We start from the raw sequence: 23,244 nt of genomic DNA on the forward strand, positions 1-23,244 counted from the left end.
TAAGGCTCTCCATAAACAGCCACCTACACATCTGTAAGCCACCAAATGGCACAGCGGTGAAATTACTTGACTAGCAAGCCAGAGGTTGCTGGTCTGAATCCCTGTTGGTATGTTTCCCAGACTATGGGAACACCTATATCAGGCAGCAACAATACAGAAGCTGAAAGGCATCATCTCATACTGTGCGGGAGGAGGCAATGGTAAACCCCTCCCGTAGTCTACCAAAGCCAACCACAGGGCTCTGTGGTCACCAGGAGTCAACACCGACTCAATGGCACACTTTAACCGTCTGTAAGCTGCAGGACCAAAATGCAAGCTTATTTTCTACTACAAAACAATGTGTGTCCTCTACATGCCCTAGGGCCTAGAGGGACTTATAAGGCTGTCAAGTACTATGCAATCAACTTCTAAATTTAGATACATAGCATTTTAAAGTCTTGTTTTTAAAATCAAATCACAAGTTTGCTCCCACCACAGCATTTTTTTTAAAGTATCAAGAAAAACAAGAATAATGCAACTTCACGGCTGGGGTCAATGGCAAGATTACAAAAGGAGGAAAGGAATTTCTCAGAGATATTATCCAAGATGTCTAGTCCCCTACATAACACAGCCAGCTGCATCCACAGATAGCCTGCATGGGGGGGGGGAGAGTTGGATACTTTTGTGGCTGAAAAAACCCCATGTTATTTAATCACAAGCACCACTTGAGAGAGAGATCTGATGTCTTTTGAAAGGAACGGGTTTTTAAGAGATGGAAGAGCCTACTATGGAGAAGGGGTGATTGATGGCAGGACTCCTGTATTGCTGGGGAAGGAGCAAGCCCAGGGATGCAATTTCATTCCAAGGCTACAAAAAGAAGCCACTAGGGAGTCTCCAAGCGGCTGTCTAAGCAAAACAAAAACAGGGTCGCATATAGGTCCCCAGCAAAATCACAACGCCCCTTCATTTTTATTAAATGGATCGCCTCAGGGGGCTTAAACAATGCAACCCTCGTCGGTTTCAGTTTAGAGGCAATTCAGATAATGCTGCCCAGCAACAACAACACCCCCCCCCCCATGCTCCTCTTTGGTCCTGGAATAGAACACAAGATTTAAAGCGAAGACGGTCCTGGAGCACAACACTTTAAGCTAAGAGGTAGTTTATAGGCAGGCAACCCACCCTTTTCTCATTTCAGCAGGAGGGAAAAACACATCAGATGAATCCTGCAAAAAACAACACCACCCAAAAACTATGCTTTCCCCACTGAGACCCAGAAAGGGGTCTCGAGGCTCCCCACCCTGTCACCACCACCATTTTACCACGGAGATCCCTCAAGGGGAAACAGCAGTGTAAGAGGACGGTGCATTTAGGCGAAGCCAGCAAGCTAAGACACAAAAACATCAAAACCGCTTCCTCTATTTTAGCTGGGGGGGAGGGGGGAGTGGAAGAAGAAGACACCCCATAAGGAAGTGATCTGAGGAGGAAGAGGGGGGGAAATGTACGTGCAAGAGGGAAAGCGAAGGAGAGAGAGAGAAACGGGAGAGAGGTCAAGGGTAAGGAAGGCGAGAAGGGAAAGGGAGGCGAGGGGGGAAGAAGGCAGGCAGGCAGGCAGGCAGGGGGAAGGTGCCGGGCGGAAGGTCGGCCATGAAAGGAGACGGCGGAGGAGGAGGATGGCGGGGAGGAGGCACAAAGGAGGATGCCAGGCGGGGAGAGACTGGAGCCGCCGGGCTTGCTCCGAAGGCAATAAGCCCGGTCGCAGATCCCTCCGCGGGGGCAGCGTCTTTCCTCCGGGCCTCGGCCAGGGGAGCACCTGAGGCGGAGGGCGAGGGGGCCCGCCCGGCAGGGGCTTCCGGTGCTCGCCAGCCAGGGCCCGGCACGGCCGGCTGCCGGAGGAGACTGGCTGGGTGTCAGCCAGCCACTGCTGGGCAACCCGAGCCGCCAGGCGGGAACTGGGCCGCGGCGGCGGCAGGAGCCGCCACGCGGAGGAGCCCACCCCCGCGCAGCCCGCACTTACAACAAGAAGCTCATGGCGGCGACGTCGGAGCGGGACCAGCAGCGGCTGCCTCAGCACGGCTCGCTCCCAATGGCAGGCAGGCGGCCCCGGCAGCAGCAGAGCAGCAGGAGGAAGGAGGGAGAGCAGCAGACGGGGCGCCGCGGGGCGGGGACTGAGGGAGCCAGCAGCAGCAGCGGCCGCCAGTCTCCTCCTCGGCGGCGCGTTTCCCGCCTCCCCGCGCGCTGGGGTTCCGCGGCTCCTCCTCGGGCCTCCTCAAGCCTGTCCCGACGACGCCCGCCCCCGAAACCGACCGGCAGGATTGTTCTTCTTCAATAACGCTTAAAAATGGGAGGAAATGGGGCGGGCGAGGTGATCGTGGGAGGCAGTCTCAGTGCGGGCTGGGGGGTGGGACGTGCCGCGCGTTTTGTATGGGGGGCAGGAGGAAGGCCGGCCCCAGAAAACAAAGGTGTCAGGGAAACGAAACGGGCCAAGCACAAACAAGGGAGCCCGCCAATATCTCCAAAGCAAGGTAAAGAAACAACAACATGTCGCTGACCTGAAGAGAGAATTTCTATTTGGGATAAGATTCTCATTCACATCAATGGGATTGTTTCCGGCCCAAGGGGACAGGCCTTGCCCGGTTGAGTCTGTCAGCGACACAACACGTTAAAATAGAAGCAGCAAAAAATACGACTTGGATGTATTTTTCCATGATTTTTTTTTAAATTCAGACCGTAGCGTGTCGTTGACAAATCTTTTGTCTTTTTTCCATACTCATCTACTACTCCCCTTTGCGCAGTTCTTGAAGATTGTCTCATCATCTCCTTTTCATTTTGAAGTTGGCCTAAGTAAATGCTAAATGCAAAGAAGATTAAACTAATGACAATGGGTACAGCAACCAGCCTCATATTTATTTATTTATTTGACACATTTTTATACTGCCCAAGTTCTCTGGGCGGTTTACAGCAAAACAATAAAAAGATTATAACATTTCAACAATTAAAATTTAAAATGTTAAAACTATTAAAACAATTAAAACAATATCTAATTAAAAGCATGAATAACGAAGACATTGAAGTGGTGGATAGCTTCTGCCTTTTAGGATCAACCCATCAACAGTAAAGGATCCAGCAGTCAAGAAATATGCCGCAGACTAGCACTTGATAGGGTTGCAATGAGGGCTTTGGAAAGGATGTTTAAATGTGTGTCTACACAAATATTAGAATCGTTCGGACAATGGTTTTTCCCATGACACACTATGGATGTGAAAGCTAGACTTTGAAGAAGCAAGATAGAACAAGTATTGACACTTTTGAACTTTGGTGCTGGAGAAGAATTTTGAAGATACCATGGACAGCCAGGAAAACAAACAAATTGATCCTAGAACAAATCAGTCCAGAACTTTCACTCAAGGCACAAATCACCAGCCTCAAACTATCATACTTTGGACACATTATGCAAAGATCCAGCTCCCTTGAGAAGTCCACAATGCTGGGAAGAGTTGAAGGAAAGAGAAGAGATCGACCAGCAGCGAGGTGGATGGACTCGATCACGACAGCAATGAATGCATCACTGAGAGATCTGAAAGGCCAAATTGAAGACAAATCATCCTAGAGAGAATCTATGTGGTCGCTAAGAGTCAACACCTACTTGATGGCACTTAATCAATCAATCAATCAATCAAGAGCTTTTGGCTGATATGGAGCACAATAATTGACACATGAGAGGAAAACATCAAGGAGAGAAGTAACACAAACAAAAGGGTCCATATTGGCGGTAGAAGGGCATTTCATAAGGTGTAAGAATCAAGAAGCAATGTTTAGAGAGCAGCAGCCACCCCATATTAGTGTAAAGGATGAGATGAAAGAAGCTATGAGATATATTGGTCACTGAAAAGGTTAATAGGTTTGCCTGTTTTCTTCCCTCTCTTTTCATTTGTTTCTACTTGCAGTTTGGCTGCTGTATTTAAGGCTTGAAGTTTTACCAGCTGGTATGCCGAAAGGAGCCCTGGTGATGGTGTTTTACACCAAAACGTTTGCTTTGCTTACATATCTATAAGTTTATTTTAAAATCCTGGTTTTGTGCATTAAATAGGTTTTGTAACATAAGGTATTGCCCTCAGCATCAACCACCTGCCCAAAAGCCCCGTCTTTATTCGGTATTTCATCTTGTCTAGCAGAAAGTAAAGGTCACCCCCTTCGATAAATATTTTATCCTATATATAATAAAAGGCTACGGCGTGATCCCGTGCGCCCGTGTCTTTTTGGCCTGTTCTGGGCATGCGCAGAGCGCATGCCCAGATCGGGACAAAAAGATACGGCCGCCCAGACACGGGCGGCCATGTTGGGGCCCAGAAGCGGCGGCCTCAGAAAAGCGTCCGCCGCCAACGGGAATAGAGTGCTGGCAAGGCGGCGGCGGCCGCGGCGGGGCAACTGGCCTCGATGGCGGCGGCTGCCACCCTACGGGAAGTGCGGGTGAGGCAGCGGCGGGCTGAGTGGCCCTGATGGCCGCGGCCGCGGAAGTACGGGTGAGGCGGCGGCGCTCTGGCCCCGTCAGGCCCCTTTTTTGGCTCGCTGCGGCCGGGGGTGAGTGAATGGGCCAATTTGGCCCTTAAACGTGGGGGATGGGTGGAAAAAAGCAGCTGGGAGGGAGGGCGGCCGGACGGGCGGCGAAGAGGGGAATGGCGGCGGGGGGGGGGGCAGGAGCGCCATAACTAGAGCCCATATTTAAAACGGGCTTTAACATACTAGTAATAAAATAATAAAATTAATTATTTTCAGTCAGAGTTTCTATTCTTCCTGGGCCTTCATCTTATGCATAGCAGAAACCCAGCATGTACTGCTTCTCACCCACGCCCCCCCCCCACGCACTTCGGTGCATCTCCATGTCAAAAAAATCTGCAGCTTTTGAATTTCTGTCATTGCATCCTGCTGGCAGGGCTCCTGAAAGAGGGGGAAGGATTATTTTGTTTGCCAACGCCTCCTTCATCCATCAAGATTTGTGTCCACACCTACTCATTTGAATGGACCCAGTTCCCATCTGTGTTTCCTGTCTTTTTGTAATCATCTTCCAGTTTGTTTCCTGTCCCAATTAATCCCAATAGGATGAATCCTATTTCTCCAGACATATTTCCACTTCATTTTACACTTACATGTAGCACTGCTGTAAAGCCCATTTGATAGACACCAAATATGTCATAGGCTATCCCCTTTTATTGTTGTTATTTTATTGTTATTTTATTATAGTTATTAGCACCGAAGGGGGTGCTAATGGTGCTTAACAAATACCTGCAGTTAAGACATCAGCAACCACAGCTGTTGTGAGGGCTGCAGTATTTTGACTCTGCCATTTACAAATTTTGGTTATTTCCTTGTTTGTTCAGGACTTGGCATGAATTGAAATTCCTCTGACTTCAAAGTTAGATGCTTAAGACTGCTCACACTTTTTCCCCCTTGTATTTGCTATCTGTGTTCACATTCACTGCCAGATTTAGGCATAAACTAAGTAAGCTACAGCTTGGGACCTCACATTATGAAGGGCCTCTGAATACTAAAACTTTTTGAGTTTTACATAATTGGTTGAAAAATAAAAAGGAGGGGAGGGAGGCTCTGAAACAGACATCATCATTCTGAAAGGGCAAAAATATAATCATATGGCTACACAATTATTTATCATATTGAGTTTATAAATCTGAGCAGAAATAACTAAGTTATATCGACATTTTATTAGGGCAGGGCCTGGTTTAGACTAATGTCCACCATCATGGTTACAGGCAGTGTTTGCCTCTTCAGATGAACACTGCTGTAACCGTGAGCAGTATGGGGAGCGGGAGCAGAGCTACCGGTGTTCAAGGGTGTCCCCCTTGAACACTTCAACAGTGTCCCTTGAACATGGACCCCTCCACCCTCTGGGCACCTGGCTGCTCCTGCTGACACCTCTGCTGCCTGCCTGTCTCTGCTTCCATCCACTTGCTTGCTGCCACCTCTCGTTCCCATGTCAGCCTCATCCTTTTCTCTCTCCTCTTCTGCCCCATGTGCCTCCTTTCCCCCTCTTCTCCTTTTCCTCTGTGCCACGTGCACTGTTTGCAAATGCTTCCTGCTCCCACTGTTTGCAAACAGTGCGCATCGGGCAGAGGAGAAGATAGAAAGGGAAAGAGGCAGCAGAGGTGTGTGGGCGCAGGGCTCAGGAAATCCACTAGTCTGTGATGAGTGAAAAATGCCTGATGAGCGGAAAAAATCCTGCCGAGTAATGTACCAACATAGTTCGATAAATAAATTTGTTTCATCTGGCTGGTGAACAGAACCAACATTTCTTGACCCTTGGGGCCTATGAACTAGGGTGCAAACACAAGCCTCCCATGCTCCAGCTACGCCAGTGATGGCGAGGGGTGGTGATGTAATGTACTGGGATGGGACTGCCAACCCATTTTGTCATGCTATGGGGCCCGCCTTTTAAGCCTGACAATAGCTTAGGGCCTCAGCATGTCATAATCTGGCCCTGTTCACATTTCCTTGATATGACCAATTAACCTTGCCCCACCCCTCCCAATAGATGCCTAAGCTTGGGAGTTTGAGAACTGAAAGGAAATTTCATTCGGGGAATCAGAATTTTCATTTGGGGAGACAATGCCCCTATTTGCCTCCTTGTCACTATACTCTTGCCACCCAAGTTCAGTTCCTGTATTGGCTTTCCAACATCCTGGCAACAGTGACTCATGCCTTTGTTACCTCTCGCCTCGATTACTGTAACACGCTCTACCTAGGGTTGCTTTTGAAAACTATTCAGAAGCTTCAACTAGTCCAGAATGCAGCGGCCCACCTCCTCATGGGCGGCCGTAGATTAGATAGTGTTACACCTTTTGTATGGTCGCTGCACTGGTTGTTTGTTGACGTCCAGGTCCAATTTAAAGTGCTGGTTCTCACCAAAACCCTTGTGGGCTTAGCACCAATATATCTCAGGGATTGCCTCTCTCTCAGCCACTTGTATCCTGTCCTGTGAAGTCTTCTCAGTTGGCCCTCCTTAGTGTCCCTGGCAATGGTGTAGTGTATGGTGCCTAAGCCCCTAGGAAGGCCTTCTCTGTGGTCACCCCTCCTCTTTGGAACACACTTCCCCCCTGGATTCATTCAGCCCCCTCCTTAGTGGCTTTTAAGGCCCTCCTTAAGACACAGGAACGCAGGAAGCTGCCATATACTGAGTCAGACCATTGGTCTATCTAGCTCAGTATTGTCTTCACAGACCGGCAGCAGCTTCTCCAAGGTTGCAGGCAGGAATCTCTCTCAGCCCTATCTTGGAGATGATGCCAGGGAGGGAATTTGGAGCCTAGATGCTCTTCCCAGAGCAGCTCCATCCCAAGGGGAATACCTTACAGTGCTCACACTTCTAGTCTCCCTTCAATATGCAACCAGGGCAGACCCTGCTTAGCTAAGGGGACAAATCATGCTTGCTGCCACAAGACCAGCTCTCCTCTCCTACCTTTTCCACCAGGCTTTTGCGTGCTCTCTCTCTCTCTCTAGTTATTGTTCACCACCTAGAGTCTTTGGAGGACGTGGTATACAATAAATTTTAATAAATAGATGAATTCTCCCAAAAATCCAAGTGCTCTCTTCTATTTTGTAGGGATAGCAAGTCCCCCTCTTCATCTCAGCATAGCATCTCTGATACTCACCTGCTGGTGTCTCCCTTGTGCTTCTTTTTAGATTGCGAGCCCCTTTGGGACAAGGAACCATCTTCTCATTTCTCCTGCTATGTAGACTGCTCTGAGAACATTTTTGTTGGAAAGCAGTATATAAATATTCTTAATGGGCAACATCCAAATGTTTGCACAGCATCATGTCATCAGCAAAAACTCCTTACATGAATGGAAGGACAGATGTACTTCCACAAGGAAGGAATCCTTGCACAAGTGGAATTCTCCTTCCATTTACCATGCACCACTGTGCCAAAAATTTGGATACCACCCAGTAATAATATTATTATTATCAGAAGAATGGAGATAGCCAGCTAAGCACAGAGTAGTTCTTCCAGAGTTAAACTTGCTGTTCTGCATTTGCCCGGAATTGATTGGCTCTCTTCATGCTCCTGGATTAGGCACTTGCTCAAAAGAGCTTCAGTCCTGACAATAAGGATATGGAGAAACGAACGAGGTAAGAAAACCAAATCTCTACACACTGGGAAGACTCTCTTTTGTGCTCATCATTTTATATATGGATCTGGTGCTTGGGTCAAAAGCAGTCCCTTGTACATGTTGCTGTTGGATAACAGCCCTAACTATTCCCCAATAAATAACAATTCCCCAATAAAAAGACACCCACAACTAAAAAGACACAAAGGAAACCCATACATGTACTCTGTATATAGTCAAGGAGGCATCTTAACTCTCCCCGTTAAGAAAAAAATGTTTTGGGGGAAAACAAAAACTGACATAGTACAAGTAATGTACAAATATGGCAAGAAACCAATGACAGAAAAAAGGTCTATTTGGGGGGGGGGGGAATACAGTTAATACAATCCTGATGGTAAAAGAATTGATACAATCCTTTTCTCCTTAAGGTCTCACCAAGAACAATAGGGGAAAAAATCGTTCAAGACAAAGAATGAAGATGCTGGCCCATACTAGGTTATAAGGTTTTTCTTTCACGTTGTTTTCGGAGTGAGGGAGTGGGCAAGTTTTAGATTTTTTAATTTTTATTTTGGGTTTATAGGCTGTAACTGACCCATATAATGACAGATCATTCTACTGTTGTTTTGTAGATGAATAATCCGCATGTTACCCATAACATCTATAAACAGAAATAATGTGTATCAGTGCAGAGATATGAAGAATGAAAAATCCCTGATTTGGCAACCTGTCTCATAAGGACATTACAATTTTTGGCCTTATGCTACACTCCTAAACATACTGGCTGACATCCTGACAAAATTACTTGATGGATGTTCCACTGAAATTAATAGAACAATGTAATTAGGCCTATTAATTTCAATGTGACATCCATCAAGTCATTTAGTCAGGATGTCAGACCCTTTCTTGAAATTATTTCCCAGTTAAAGAATCTCCAAATAAGTGTGCTTAGGGATGGAATGTACACTTAAGAGGGGAAAGTACATAAAATGAGTCAACAGGAATCACAGGGGAAATGTGGGTGCTTGGGGCAGTTCCTCTTCATTCCATTCACCTGCTTAGAATATTTTGCATTTCAGTTATGAGCTATATCTAATTTGTATACTGCCTCAAACTAGCGGGAGGCAGAAAGGGTGGCGCAGCCTCCTTCTCTGGCCCGCCTGCCAGCCAAAAGGCAGGAACTCCGGCGGGGGCGAGAAGCTATGGGGGGCGGTGGAGAGGGCAGCACAGCCTCCCTCTCTGGCCCACCTGCTGGCCACAAGGCAGGAGCACCGGTTGGGCGAGGGGAACGACAGGGGCAGGGGGATGGGGGAGAACTAGAGGCACAGATGCTCTGCGCCCAGCCCAGCTAGTATAACTTTAATTATATTCATTATATTTTGTTCCTATTGCTGTAATATTGTGTTATTTAAAAGGACTATAGGTCACTTAAGGTGCTTACTCTAGGCTTGCCATGCATTATGTTATATAACTCCAAACTGTTAAGACATGTAAATTAGATCTGTCAGTTGTGGTTATTAACTCTACTAATAAAGGCACTTTGGAATGGTCATGAAGCTGAAAGTTTACAAAACTTGGGGTATCATCTTAATTTTCTTTTCAGGCTTTGTGGAGCAATTAAGTTTAAATTGTTTAAGCAAACTCATATGAGGTGGGGGGAGGTCAACATGTAATAACGGATTTGGGACATACTCTCCCACTCTGAAAAGAAGGAAATAATATCTGGTTAAAGGAAAACCGCATATGCAACCAATATAGATGCTACAGAAATGCACCACATGCTTGGAAACTTTTTTCCAAGACTTGGGATGAAAGTTATTGTAATACTGTATGTAGTTTTCCTTTTTAGCAGCCATAGCAGTGAACTTTGTTTAAAAATTTGTATCTGTGACACCTAGATCAGGGATGTTCTCAAACATTTCCTAGAATGACTCACAAAGCAATGTTGCCTTGATTTGAGATAGTTTTGACATGGGACATTAAAAAACACCTTGGACCATCTTTTTGCCATGAGTGAACGGTAGTAATGTGGAGGATAATATGGAAATGTATGTACTAATCCAACAATGATCAGACAGAGTCCATTGACCTATGTATACCACCACCACCCATTCACACACACACAGCAGCTAACCAGGAAGCCACTTGGCCAGAGGAGAAATATTCAAGTAATTTTAGTCAGGGAACAATGCTGGCTGCCAGGCAAAATTTCCAACCTGGATAGCTGCCCCAGAGGCTTCTGTGAGAAAGCATGCATAGGGTACTCATGCTATGATCAAAGAATGCTGGGAAATGGAGAAGCTGCTGTCAAAGGAATAGAAAAGGTCCTAGACTTACACCCACAGCATTTCCAAAATCCACTAAGTTAGTAACCTGATCACAAAAAAAGAAAAGATTAATCTGGCAGGACTGTAGTAAGTATGCCACCCGGCAATAAAATAATAGATAGATATGAGGTCATGCATATTAATATTAAAGCATGTTAATGACATGTAATATTAAAGACTGTTCATGAAAGCCATTTTTTCCTCAGGGAAATGTCTGATAATGCACGATGAAGTTTTGTTACTGAAGGCCTGACCTTATGAGCACTGAGCACTGTAAGAAAGCTGCTCCAATAATGGAATCCTATACATATCTACCACAAGTAAGTCTTATTGAGTTCAATAGGTGTGTATAGGATTGCAGCCTAAGAGTGTAATAAATAAAAGAGAGATTGCAGACAGACAACAGTGTTATTGGCGCAGACATTCATGTCTATACAACCACCATCTCTGGTCAAACAGGCCCTGCATTTTGTAAATCTCTGCAAACACCTGCAAAATACAGAGATGAAAGCTGAACGGATTTTATTGGGCATTATGTTGTTTTGCAATTATTGACCTTATTGAGTGTTAAAAATCTGTTGAGAACAACAGTTACAATAACACTATTCAGGATTTCTGCTTTAAAAAAAACCCACCCAAAATTAATCGAACATTTCCCCAGCAATTTCAGGGCAAAAAGAGGTGCCTTCGGCTCATGCAAAAGTTGGTATAGGTAGGTAATCGGGAAGTATGACATTCACAATTGATTAAAAAAAACGACCCCCCCCCCAATCATTTCAGTAAATTCCATTGCCAAATTTCAGGAGGCAGGAGGCTTGTGTATGCAGAACTTAGAAGGCCATCGCGAAGTATGACTTTTTCCCCACACACAAACATTCATATACATATATAATTATTATTTATTCGATCTCTACACCGCCTTTCTAAAAATGGCTCGGGGCGGTTTACACAGAGAAATAACGAATAAATAAGATGGCTCCCTGTCCCCAAAGGGCTCACAATCTAAAAAGAAACACAAGCTGGACACCAGCAACAGCCACTGGAGGGTTGCTGTGCTGGGGCTGGATAGGGCCAGTTGCTCTCCCCCTGCTCAATAAAGAGAGAATCACTGGGCGCTTCTTTGCCCAGTTAGCAGGGGCAACAGAGTCTCGTTGTTGTTGTTGGGCAGCTGCTTCCCGCCGCAGCGGCCTCTCCAGCAGGCGGCCAGAGCGGGGCCTCCTTCCGCCCCGCAGCCCTCGGCCTCACGTGAGGGGCGGGTCGGACTCGGAAGAACGCGAGAGCCCGAGGAGGAGCGCGTCTCTGGGAGGCCTCCTCCTCTTCCTCCTGACGCAGCAGCAGCTCCTCCTCCCTGCCCGCCGTGGCTCCGCAGCAGGCCGCCGCCGCGCATGTGCCTGAGGCCCTCCTCGCTCGGTCGTCGGTAGCGGCTGAAGTGACGACGGCGACGACCACGACGGCGACGGGGCCTCCTCCGTCTCCCATGGCCGGGACGCGCTGGGTGCTGGGCGCGCTGCTCCGGGGCTGCGGCTGTAGCTGTAGCAGCTGCCGCCAGACAGGCGCGGCCTGCCTCCCGCCGCTGCGCCCCGCCATCTCCGCCGCCTCCGCCGCGCGCTCCAACGCCTTCGGCCTCTCCGGCCGCCGCCGCCTCTTGCTGCTACTCGGGGCAGCCACGCAGAGCCGGGGGTTCGCCAGCTCCGCCGGGCCGGTGCCTGGCTTCGGCTCCTTGCGGGGCTCGCTGCTGTCGCCGGCCCTCGCGGGGAGATGCTACAGCCAGGTGGGACTCGGGCCGGGGGGGGGGCGAGGAGCCTCCCCCCCACGCCCCATATATCAGAAGTCTCTGGGGTGCCTTTCTTGACCCCTTTCTAGAGCTGCACCTAACTGCACCCCATCCCTAACCCTTTCCCCACAAATGAACCGGGGGGGGGGAGTATTCTCTCTTTACTTGTTCAATCTCTGAGGTGTCCTGCATTTGTTGTTGGTTTTTCTAAGGAGGGAGGGATATATTTGTATGTGGCTCACTAATTTATGTTACATTTGTATTCTTCTGGGACAGCATATAAGGCATGGTGCACTTTCATTTGCATCACAACCCAGTGAGGTAGGCTACCTGGGAGGGTGAGTGGCTAACCCACCGAGCTTGGTGGTGGAGAGGGGATTCGAATCCAGATCTCTCCCATTCTTATATGCCGCTAACTCTTCTTTTCCCTTTCCAGCTTAAATTGATGAAGAAGGCTCCCTTCATTGAAGGGGCTTAGAGTGGGAATGCCTTGTACAGTTCTTCAGGAGAGAGTGTTGTGATTCTTCCAGAGTTTTCCTCTTCCACCAGCTCTTACATGGATATTTATTTTTTCCAGCTACTCTTGCTTCTCCTAGAATCTCTGCAGAAGCTCATCTTATCCATGACTGACCAAGCTGTATTTCAGAAGAAACTTCTTGCTTCAATACAGTGTTCCCTCTAACAGGGATTCCCAGATGTTGTTAACTACAACTCCTATAATCCCCAAGCAAAAGCCATTGCAGCTGGGGATTCTGGGGATTATAGTCAACAACATCTGGGAATCCCTGTTAGAGGGAACACTGGATGACCAACTTCTTCAGTCAGGGGAGAGGGCTGATATCCTGCTAGATAAACCGCTCAGTGGCCCGGTGCTCCTGGCTGTGCTGTTACTTCTTTCTTTAACCCAACTCACCTTGACTGAAGTGTGCTAATTTAATAATGCTGTGACTTTGGGGCAACTTCTTGGCACTGGGAGGGAGCCTGAGTGCTGTGTAGCCTTCTGCCTGGTTGGCACTGGTCTTGGGCTTCTGTCTCGGTTCCCCGTTCTGCCCCTGCTACTTCCCCTTATTGGGTTCAACAAAGAGTTGCACCTGTGGCACAACAAGAAGACATGCCAGAAGCAGTGTTACTTGTAATGGGGATTCCCTGATGTTGTTGACTACAGCTCCTGCAATCCCCAACCAAAGGGCATTGCAGCTGGGGATGCTGGGAGTTATAGTCGGCAACATCTGGAAATTACTGTACAGGAAACACCTCTCAGAAACATCTGCAATATCATGGAAGACTTTCAGGCATTCCCTTATCTGTGTGCAACAATCTGCTGGATGAAAAGTGGTGATTTGCTTGATGCATAGGATGATATTTTTTGCCTAACAGGCACCCTGTGCAAAATGAAGGTGCTTGGAGGAAAACCTCAGAAATGTAGTGATCTGATACGGGGGTATCAGGTTATTAAGTCTAAGGGTAGTACTGGTGAGTGCATTGCTGCCCTTTTGCCTGAAGTGTCCATCCCAGCTCTTCCCACCTCCCTAGGTTGGATGCACTCTACAGATTGTTTGCTGTTCCTCCTTTAATATAGCCCAACACTTTGTCCACATATTCAGTACTTCAAAGAAACCTCCTCTTATACTCCTCTTTCCCTCAGTTCTTTTGGTGTGAAATCTTTAGCACTAATCAACCTATTCCAGGAATGGGTTGCAATACTCTTTCTCTAATACCCAGGGCATCTCTTGTGCTTTTTCTTGACTAACCTTAGGCCTTGGTTGCAAACATTCGGGTACCCACTTAATGTGGTACTGATAGTCAAATTTGTTCTTCCCCTTCAGTGTATGCTTATGGGTGAAGCATGAATTCTGATCCACTTTGGTGATTGTGAATATGGAACATAGAAATGCTAGTTATGCCAGATTAAAGCACAAGACTGTTATACTCGATGTGAGTGTGAAGGAGCCTTCGGTCTCTTCCTGCCATGATCATTCTGATAATAATAACTTGACCAGGGGAGGCGGGAGACTTCTGGTCCTATTGCCCTTAGATGTGTAGGAGGCCCTGAGATCTAAGTGAAGGCGATCGATTGTTTCCTTTTCCCCCTTGACATTTAGAGGACTGGAAGATCTCTCCAGACTCAGTGAATGCATGTCGAAGTCTTTAGGAAAAAACAATGTATTGGTCATACTGCTTTTGCCAGCTGACCTTGTCCTCTCCAGGAGAACCTTTAAACTAAACTCTCTTGAGGTCTTCAACCAAGCTATTCCTTCCTTCTAAAAATCTATTTGCTCTCAACTCTAAGGATTTGAACTGTTTTCTGCCTGCTGTGTCTCGTCTCTTCTTGCTGTGGGTCACCTTGTAAAAGAAATGGCAACAAGGTCGATAAGGACAGATGTTCTCTTTCCTGTATCTGAAGTTGAATCTTGTTAATAATATTGGGATGTGATTATGATGTGGAATCCCAGTATGCTTACAATCCTTCATTCTGTTCAAAAACCTGCTTTAAAAAACAACTACTGTGTGGTTCTGAGATAAGGTTGACAATGTTACCTATTTGTGTTACTGGGTCAGACAAAGCAAGAGAGAAGAAGCTTCTGAATGTGGCTGAATGGAATCCAAGTTCCATTATATGAGGCAGGTTTAATGTGAAGATTATTGCCGAATAGATACTCCATGTGTTGACCACATGCAAAGTATGTAGCTAAAACAGACTCCTTTTGTTTTCCCAGTTAGGTTAGGTTTACAGCCTGATCTGATAGGTTTTCACCTTTTGTGCTAAAATAGGTTTTCACCTTTTGTGCTAAAAAAACCCAAGGTAAAAACTAGTGACACTTAGGACTACCTTAGTCTCTAAGGGCTACCTTAGAGAGCACCTTCTTCTGCATGATCCCCATTGCACGTTGCGGTCATCTGGAGAAGTCCATCTCCAGTTACCACCGGTACATCTGGTGGCAGCTAGCAGCTGGGTCTTCTCTGTTGCTGCTCCTGGCCTATGGAATGTCTTCCCAGCAGATAGCTGTAATTTAGGCTCGTTGTTGGCCTTTAAGTGCCCTAAAAGCTTACTTGTTTGGCTTGGCCTTTCAAGGGTTTTTAATTTAAGTATTTTAATTGGTTTTAAATGGCTCTGAATTTTTTAAAAATTGTTTTTATATTATTTTAGGCAGTGTGTTTTTAAATGGTTTTTATTTTTTATTTTAAAAAAAAAATTGTTGTGCACTGCCCAGAGCCTTTGGATGGGGCAGTCTAGAAATGCAATTAAATAAATAAAGTTCCTCAGGGCCTTATCAGAGGATCAGGTGTGCACTCTGATTCCTGAAGGGTACATACACAGGGCACCTCGGCCCATTCTGGTGCCTGTCTTGTCCACATTGCTAATAGGGACTGTTGTGAGATCAGCAAGGATTGTGATTACTGGCTTTCTGTATTGCATGTAGGTTTCCCAGAGAAATGCCTTTTCCAGGTATACTTTCTATGGTCCTAGCTGTGCACTCCAATGGGGCATTTTTTCATGTGTCAAGCAGTTACAGACAGGTGTGTTTGGTTACAGTTATAACAGTGAAGCTTTTTTTTTTTCTTTGAAGGAACCCAGTACTCCATTTCCAGATGAGTATCCTCCTCTCTCAGAATATGAGCCATCTCCAGCCAAGTCAACCGAGGAAGATGATGTATATCTTATTCGTGCCCAAGGTCTGCCTTACTCCTGTACTGAGGAAGATGTTCTCAACTTCTTTGCAGGTAACTATTTCTGGGATTTGCCTGCTTGGATGTTTCTAAAGCTGCAACCCTAAGCATGTTTATCTAGAAGCAAGTCTCATTGAAATCAGAAGGACTTGCTTCTAAGTAAAGATAGGTCAGATCAGGCTGTAAAATTCTGGGCATAGGTATTCATTTAGATGAACGGAAGTGATGTTTCTCTAGGGCTGATTATACTGACTTGGAGCACTTATGCTGAATTGGATTGTTCAGAAGTTTTGGCTAACGAAAGCATAGCTCAGCTCTGAATTTCCATCCTGAGATAATGACAGGGTGTATGCATGTACATAAGTGAACCTGTTTGGGATGGTATTGATTACTGCATTTTTGTGGAACTATTTATTTTCTTGTTTACAGCCTATAAAAGTCTATTTAACATTGGGTCATACTTTGCCTATAGACATTCACTAGCTAAAACAATTAATCATGGTTGAATAATGCTTTATAAATATAGTGCATATATTAAATAATTCAGTGTACCTTGGAAGAGCATCTTTAAAAGCAATAGTTGTAAACAGGTTTGCCAACGAGTTGAATTCCTAATTCTGCAGCTGGATGGATTTGTTGAATTCTTGAAGTTCTAACATTGGAGGTTGTTGGCTGATCAACCAGATGGCCTCATTCTGGACTTGACCCTTTGGAGCAGCGGGACTTTGAAGCATCTCGGTAGTGCCCAGGTTGAAAAGAGGAGCTGTGAAAATAATCTTTCACCTGAGAAGAAGCAAGGATGTTAAATATAGGAAAGCAAAGCTGGTATAAACACCATGAAGAATATTTTAGCTATATATAAGGGCAGTTCAGACCTGCAAAAGTGCTTAGGGAACATAGGAAGTTGCCATATACTGAGTCAGACCATTGGTCCATCTAGCTCAGTATTGTCCTCTACACAGACTGGCAGTAGCTTCTCCAAGATTGCAGGCAGGAGTCTCTCAGCCCTGCCTTGAAGATGTCAGGGGGGGAACGTGGAATCTTCTGCATCCAAGCAGAAGCCGGACACAAAAGTTGTAGGCAGCCATGTCGATCCATTGTGTGTTGTTAAAAAAATCTATATGCCAAACTAAGGCCATACCTTTGTTGTGACCAACATAAAAGTAGTGAGCACTAAGCTTTTGGGTTCTCCAGGACCCTTCTTTAGGCTGGATGTTCAGCAGAACAATAGGGTTGCAGCAACGTGGGCATGCTGGATTCTGGTTTATAATCTTAAAATGGGATAAAGGAAGTTAAAAGCAGACTTCGGGGAAGCTGTAGAATCCTGTGTCTTGGAGGCTTTCAGCAAAAGGTACAATAGGAATCTGTTGGGGATCCTCTTTGTAAATTTGGAACCCAGCCACTGCCTGTTTGCTGTCAGGAAACACCCTGCAGGAACAAGGCTAACTGGAAATCAGGATCCCATTAGGATGAGGCACGGAGCATGCAGTGCTCAGCTCAGGATCAGGTCGTTATGTTCAGCCTTATGGTACAGCAAGAAGCTTCAGATTTCTGGGAGAACAACAGAAGTACAGGCTTGCAAAAAGTCATATTGATATAGTTGCTGACAATAAAACAGACACTGCACAATGACATTCTGAACTGGATCATCCTGATTTATTCAAGTGGCTGCTGTAGAGCAGTTTGTCAAAGGTTTAGATCTTGGTGGAACAGATGACCTTGCTTAGGGAGGTGTTAGAAGGCTTTGATGGTTTCCTCCCAGGAAGGGCTATGCTTAGAAGCATCCTCAGTTCTAAACACTTAAGGCCAATTGAGGATGAGTTATAGCAGCAGCCTCAAGGAAACAGCTGCTTATGCACTGCCAGAGAGATTTGGAGGCTCAAATCAAAATGGAACCACGAGGCCCATTTTCCTAAACTACAGACCATATTCCTCAACTACAGATGTGCACGAACTGATTGGGGAGGCCCTTTTATGGGCCTCTGAATTGGTTTGAACCCTGGCCGGCTTGAAGATTCAACAGCGGGGGGGGGTGGCTTTAAGGGAGGGGGAGGATGCACTCCCCCCCCCGCCACATTTCCCCCGCTGGTGTATGATTCCCTAAAAGCCCGTCAGGGCAGCGGCGTACCTCCCTGCTGCCCCGTTCCGACGTTTACTGGATGTAACTGAAAGTAGTAGCTCCGACTGTGCGCTACACGCACAGTCACAGCTACTGCTGCTGGTTGCATCCGGTAAATGTTGGAACAGGGTAGCAGGGAGGTACGCTGCTGCCCCGACAGGCTTTTAAAGAATCGTGCACCAGTGTGCATCCTCCCCCACCTTTAAAGCCATCTCCCTCCCACTCCGCCGGTTCCATGGACATCCCTAGCACACAGGCCAGCACTACTGAATGCTGTCTTGGTCACAACACTTCCCTTTATGACTCAGTGGGCCCTTTCCAACTCATCCTGTGAGCCTTCCTTTTGTCTGTGTGCTTCTGTTTGATTTTATAAGAGGGCTTGCTTTTCCTTTGCAGAAACTTCTTTCATTTAGGAAATTGCCTGATCTCAATTTTCAGAGCTCAGGCAGAGCTATACAATCACATATACTGTATATATTTTACTGCACGTTGCTGCATTGGGGATTGACCTCTCGGCATATGAGCACACGGTAAAATACATGTGTTTAACTGCCACATATAATGAACTATGTATGAGTTTCACCAAAGTGCCTTCCACATATTTGATGTCTGGGCCAGCATGGCTGCATCCAGTAGCCTTTAGCTCTCAGTAAGTTTGCTCGATCTAGTACTGAAAATAATAAAGACACCCACACAGATGTGGGGCAAAAACCCTAATTCTGTTTTTGGCATCCCTGTATTAGTTATTAATCTGAGGTGTTCAAAGCAGGGGTCCACAAGTCTTGGTAGCCAACAAAAATGTGTGGTTGCCATGACCTTGTCCTTCCTCCCTTGAGGTGGGGTGGTGTCTTGTCTCTGAAGTTATACTGAACTGCAGTGTTGGATAAGGCTTGAGAGGATTGTCCCCACAGCTGTGCTAGGTTCCCAAGACAAGCTTGATTACAGTAAAGTAGGGGTACCAAGGAGGACTGGGGTCTGCAGCTTTACAGATAAGGTACATTTAGAGGAGGGATTTGAAGGAAGTCAGAGAGCATCACACAGGTGTCAGGTGCTTCCTATAAAATGGCAGCTGAAAGAGTGAACTAGTTGATACCTTGCCGCACTCATGAGTTCCTGAGTGCCCTTAGGTAAGCCTCTCTTGCTCAGCCTCTGCTCTCCCATCTACAATATGGAGATGATGGTACTGAGCTCCCTTACTGAGTTGTGGGAATTAATGAGGTAATTTGTGGAAAGTGCTTTGAATACACTAAAAGTGCTACGTAAATGCTAATTATAAAGATTGTTATTACTGCCATCTTTTATCACAGAAGTAACTCACTTGTAGGAACTAATATTAAGCTTCTGGTAAGTCTTCATTGTATGACGATCCAACATGTTGATTTTTCACTGCATGTCATGCATATGTATATATGGTGGTTACACATTACAAACTGTAATTTTATTTATTTTATTAGTTAGAAAATGCCTAATATAAAATCTCTCTAGACAGTTTGACATAAAATTAAATTTAAAAAAAACTAAAGTAGTTAATATATAGAAAAATTTCTAACTAAAAGCCTGAAGAAACAAGTGTATCTTGAGAGCTTTCTTAAATTTATGTATTTAGATACCGCCTAGAGCCTTTGGATGGGGCGGTTTATAAATGTAATAAATAAATAAAGGCAGCCAGAGATGGGGAAGTTCTTATTCTGACCGGGATCGCGTTCCAAGGTCCTGGGCCAACCGTAGAGAAGGCCCAGTTCTGTGTTACCACTAAGCGAGCCAGTGGCAACTGTAAACGGACCTCTCCTGATTATCTCAGTAGGGCTCATGACAAAAGAGGTGCTTTTTTAAATACCATGGGCCCAGGCTGTTAAGGACTTTATAGGTAATAACCAGCACTTTCTATTTCACCCAGAAACATATCTGTAGTCAGTGAAGTTCTTTTAGAATAGGAGTAATATGGTCTCTTTGGGTTTCCCCAGAGACCAACCTGGCTACTGTATTCTGCACCAGTTATAGTTTCCAGACCGCATTCAAAGGCAGCCCAACATAGAGCGCATTACAGTAGTCAAGCCTGGAGGTTAGCAACACCATTACTTTAAGGTTGCTTATCTCAAATGGACCTAGCTGGTGTATCAGTTGAAGCTGATAAAAAGCACTTCTGGCCACAGCCTCAACCTGACACACCAGGGAGAGGTTTGGATCCAGAAATACTCCCAAACTACATTTTCACATTAATTCCTGCACTGAACCAATTGGTCTTGGTAATGGAATTATTGGGGGCACTGCCAGAATATTGGCTTTGGGAGGTCCTCTCACAAGCAAGTTTACATTGCTTTACTAAAATATTATGAAATGTCAACATGTCCTTTTGCAGCTGATCTACAATGGCATAATTGGAAAGGCAGGTGTATGATGTTCCTCATCTCTGTTTTGTGCTTGATAACTATCTAGGCAGCAAGATTCGAAATGGAGTGAACGGCATACACTTCCTCTTAAACCGAGATGGCAAACGAAGAGGAGACGCTTTGGTCGAATTGGAGTCTGAACAGGATGTGCAGAATGCCTTGGAGAAGCACCGGAGATATTTGGGCCAGCGGTATGTGGAAGGTATGTTCAGATTTCACCTGATTTTTAGAACCTGCCCTTCTTCATAGTGCCACAAGCAAAGAAGCTTCTAAAAATACAGAAAGCATACAAATGACAGGGAGTGGAACAAAAGAAGGTGAAATTTCAGGATGAGATAATTTTACTTGCACTAGGAAAAAGTCCTCTCTCCATTTGATCGTCTCTGCTAGCCATGGTGTGTCTTGCATTTCCAATGCCATTAGTTCTTAGGTTAATTGGTTAGTGTAGCAGGGAATACTGCACTGTAGTTACAACATTTATGTCAATGAAATGTGAACTGCTCTTGCTTATTGCGCTTATTATTTCTTTCAGTTTTTGAAATTCATAATGAGGATGTTGATGCCATCATGAAGAGCCTGCAGTCCAGCTCAACTTCTGTCACAAATGACGGAGTGGTACGGCTGAGAGGCCTTCCCTACAGTTGCACTGAAATGGATATTTCTGAGTTCTTCTCAGGTGACTGTGTGTGGAGTGGTGATGCTGTGAGCTAGTGATTGTGAGCACAGGATGAAGGTGTAGGGGTGTGTGTGAGGGAGAGAGAGATGGAACCAAGTAGCCTAATTTGGGGGTATATGCATGTCAGCTGGGGATTCTTAGTTGGGCAGGAAGAATTTGCTTCAACGAGACAGCACTGAAACACATTTAGGTAGGATTGGTGAAAAATAGTGGAGGTGTTACAATGTGATATATAATCAATAACAACATATTTAAACAGAAAGGTTGTAGTGTTTCAAAGAATAGTAGTAATAATATCCACAGAAGAAAATGCGGAAACTCTCCATCTCACTCGCCGGGTAGGTAACCCTGTTCTCTGCTTCTGGTTGAGGACATCTTGTATGGGTTATCTTTACCACATGCTCCAGAGGCAGGACTTATGAAAATAAGCTGAAAGCTATAAGAGGCTGGGAAGGATGGCCTGACCCAGTTCTTTCTAGTCCTGCATCTCGCTCCAGAGACAGCCCCTCTCTTCCAATTCGAGCCTTTTCTCTATAGCTGTTGATTGCCTTTTCCCCTCCCACCTCCCTCTCTGTGTATTTACACTTTTTTCTTTTATGTTTTACCTTACTTATTTACTTAACACATTTTTTCATCTTCTTTTTAAAAAAGCTTTTGATCTCTATCCAGTGTTCAGTCTAAGATGGATTCCCAGATGTTGTTGACTACAACTCCCAGAATCCCCAGCTGCGATGAATTTCGCTTAGGGATTGTGGGAGTTGTAGTCAACAACATCTGGGAATCCCTCTTAGAGGGAGCACTGTCTCAATCCCGTCTTCCCTCCTTTGCAGCCTCTATCCCCCCATTTCTCTTTTCGGGGCTGAGATGCAATCCTCTGGGAAGCAGATCAGGCATATCCTTGTCCCTAAAGGAAAAACAGCATTTCACAGCGTGCCTTACAAGCCGCTTGGGGGAAACGGTGAACAGCCGGGTCCATCTCGGAGCACACCGAATGCCACTAGGCCCTTACCACTGTCCCCCACCCCACCCCCTCAGCCAACAAAACTTTCCAGGGGGACTTCTAGCAGCAGGCCCCAGTCGCCAGCTTACAACCTCAGCCTGTGAAAGAGCCCTGCAGTGCCTCGCTAGGCATTTATGGCCCAGCCCACTATCTTGGCGCTCCAGACGCCATGTCTTCTTCCTGGACCTCAAGTGCAGGCAGTTCTCAGTGGGTCTAGCCACCCCTGCCAAAATCAGCCACTCCACTCGTTGTCTCACTCTCCTATCAAACGCTCGGGCCTTCTGGCAGCCATCCAACATCTCTTGATTGATTGCAGAATCTCTTCACTACATGGACCTCATGGCATCCATAGATCTCATGGTGGCCTACCTTCATGTGCCAATCCAAACCACTAGCTGCTCCAGACTATGCTTTAAATGTTCAGACAAACATTATCAGAACAGAGCCCTTCCATTCAGCCTCTCCTTGGTACCAAGGATCTTCATGAAGGTCCTAGCACCCCTAATAGCCCGCCTATGCGGAATATACATCTTCATTTACTTGAATGATCTCCTGGTGAAGTAATCGAATCTCCAGGCAGCACACGAGGACTTGGAGTTCACATTGCAGACCCTGGACAATCACAGCTTCCTAGTAAAGGCAAAGAGTCATCTTTGTCCAACCTTGCAGCTTCTCCACCTCGGGGTCATCATCAGATACCTCTCTGGACTGCCTCTTCCTACCTCAGAAATGCGAAATGTGATTCATTCACTCCAACATCGAAAATTTAATCTCCTTGTATCCCTAGCGCATTTACTGGATCTGATGGTAGCATCATTGGACTCCATTCTTTGGGCCAGACTACATCTAAGGTCCCTGGAATTAGGGATGTGCCGGAATTGTTTTGGTGCCTCATTACACTGAAATGATTCAAGCTGCCACAGCCAAATCATTTTGGTGGGGGGCGAGCGGTGGCTTTAAAGGGCACGCAGGTCTTACCTGCTCATCTGCCACCGACCCACTGTGGTGCTGTCCATTCTAAAAAGCTGCACGGCTGCAGTGTGCACAGCATTAACACCCACATGACCACCAGGAACACCATGCTGAGTGACCACACCAATGGTGTGGCGGCCATGTGCTTGCTGACATGGTCAGCCGTGTGGCACAGCTTTTTAGAACCGACAGCGCTGTGGTGGGGTGGTGAAGGAGCAGGTAAGACC

The 23,244-nt window shown here is 46.1% G+C and overlaps 2 protein-coding genes and 1 long non-coding RNA gene across 6 annotated transcripts in view; 2 read left to right on the forward strand and 1 right to left on the reverse strand.

The window, feature by feature from the left end:
• The window catches only part of MOB1B (MOB kinase activator 1B), a 61,437-nt gene extending 59,159 nt beyond the window's left edge, over positions 1–2,278 (reverse strand). The window contains exon 1 of one of the 2 annotated variants that reach the window (XM_053252177.1): positions 1,994–2,278. In XM_053252177.1, the coding sequence (XP_053108152.1) occupies positions 1,994–2,007 (14 nt within the window). In that variant the 5' untranslated portion in view covers positions 2,008–2,278. Of the gene's footprint in view, positions 1–1,158; positions 1,286–1,993 lie in introns of those variants that run through there. The other variant, XM_053252178.1, reaches the window with a different exon arrangement.
• The window catches only part of GRSF1 (G-rich RNA sequence binding factor 1), a 34,607-nt gene continuing 12,823 nt past the window's right edge, over positions 1,461–23,244 (forward strand). Inside the window, exons 1-4 of one of the 3 annotated variants that reach the window (XM_053252176.1) lie at positions 1,461–1,532; positions 15,761–15,914; positions 20,416–20,571; positions 20,902–21,045. In XM_053252176.1, the coding sequence (XP_053108151.1) occupies positions 1,476–1,532; positions 15,761–15,914; positions 20,416–20,571; positions 20,902–21,045 (511 nt within the window). In that variant the 5' untranslated portion in view covers positions 1,461–1,475. Of the gene's footprint in view, positions 1,533–10,623; positions 10,738–11,578; positions 12,189–15,760; positions 15,915–20,415; positions 20,572–20,901; positions 21,046–23,244 lie in introns of those variants that run through there. The other 2 variants (XM_053252174.1, XM_053252173.1) reach the window with 2 other exon arrangements.
• LOC128326081 (uncharacterized) lies at positions 2,305–10,091 on the forward strand. Its single transcript, XR_008307839.1, has 2 exons — positions 2,305–3,869; positions 8,522–10,091. It is a non-coding gene; the product is annotated as an uncharacterized LOC128326081 (long non-coding RNA).

This window comes from Hemicordylus capensis, chromosome 5, assembly GCF_027244095.1.
Source record: "Hemicordylus capensis ecotype Gifberg chromosome 5, rHemCap1.1.pri, whole genome shotgun sequence".
Lineage (NCBI taxonomy): Eukaryota > Metazoa > Chordata > Lepidosauria > Squamata > Cordylidae > Hemicordylus > Hemicordylus capensis.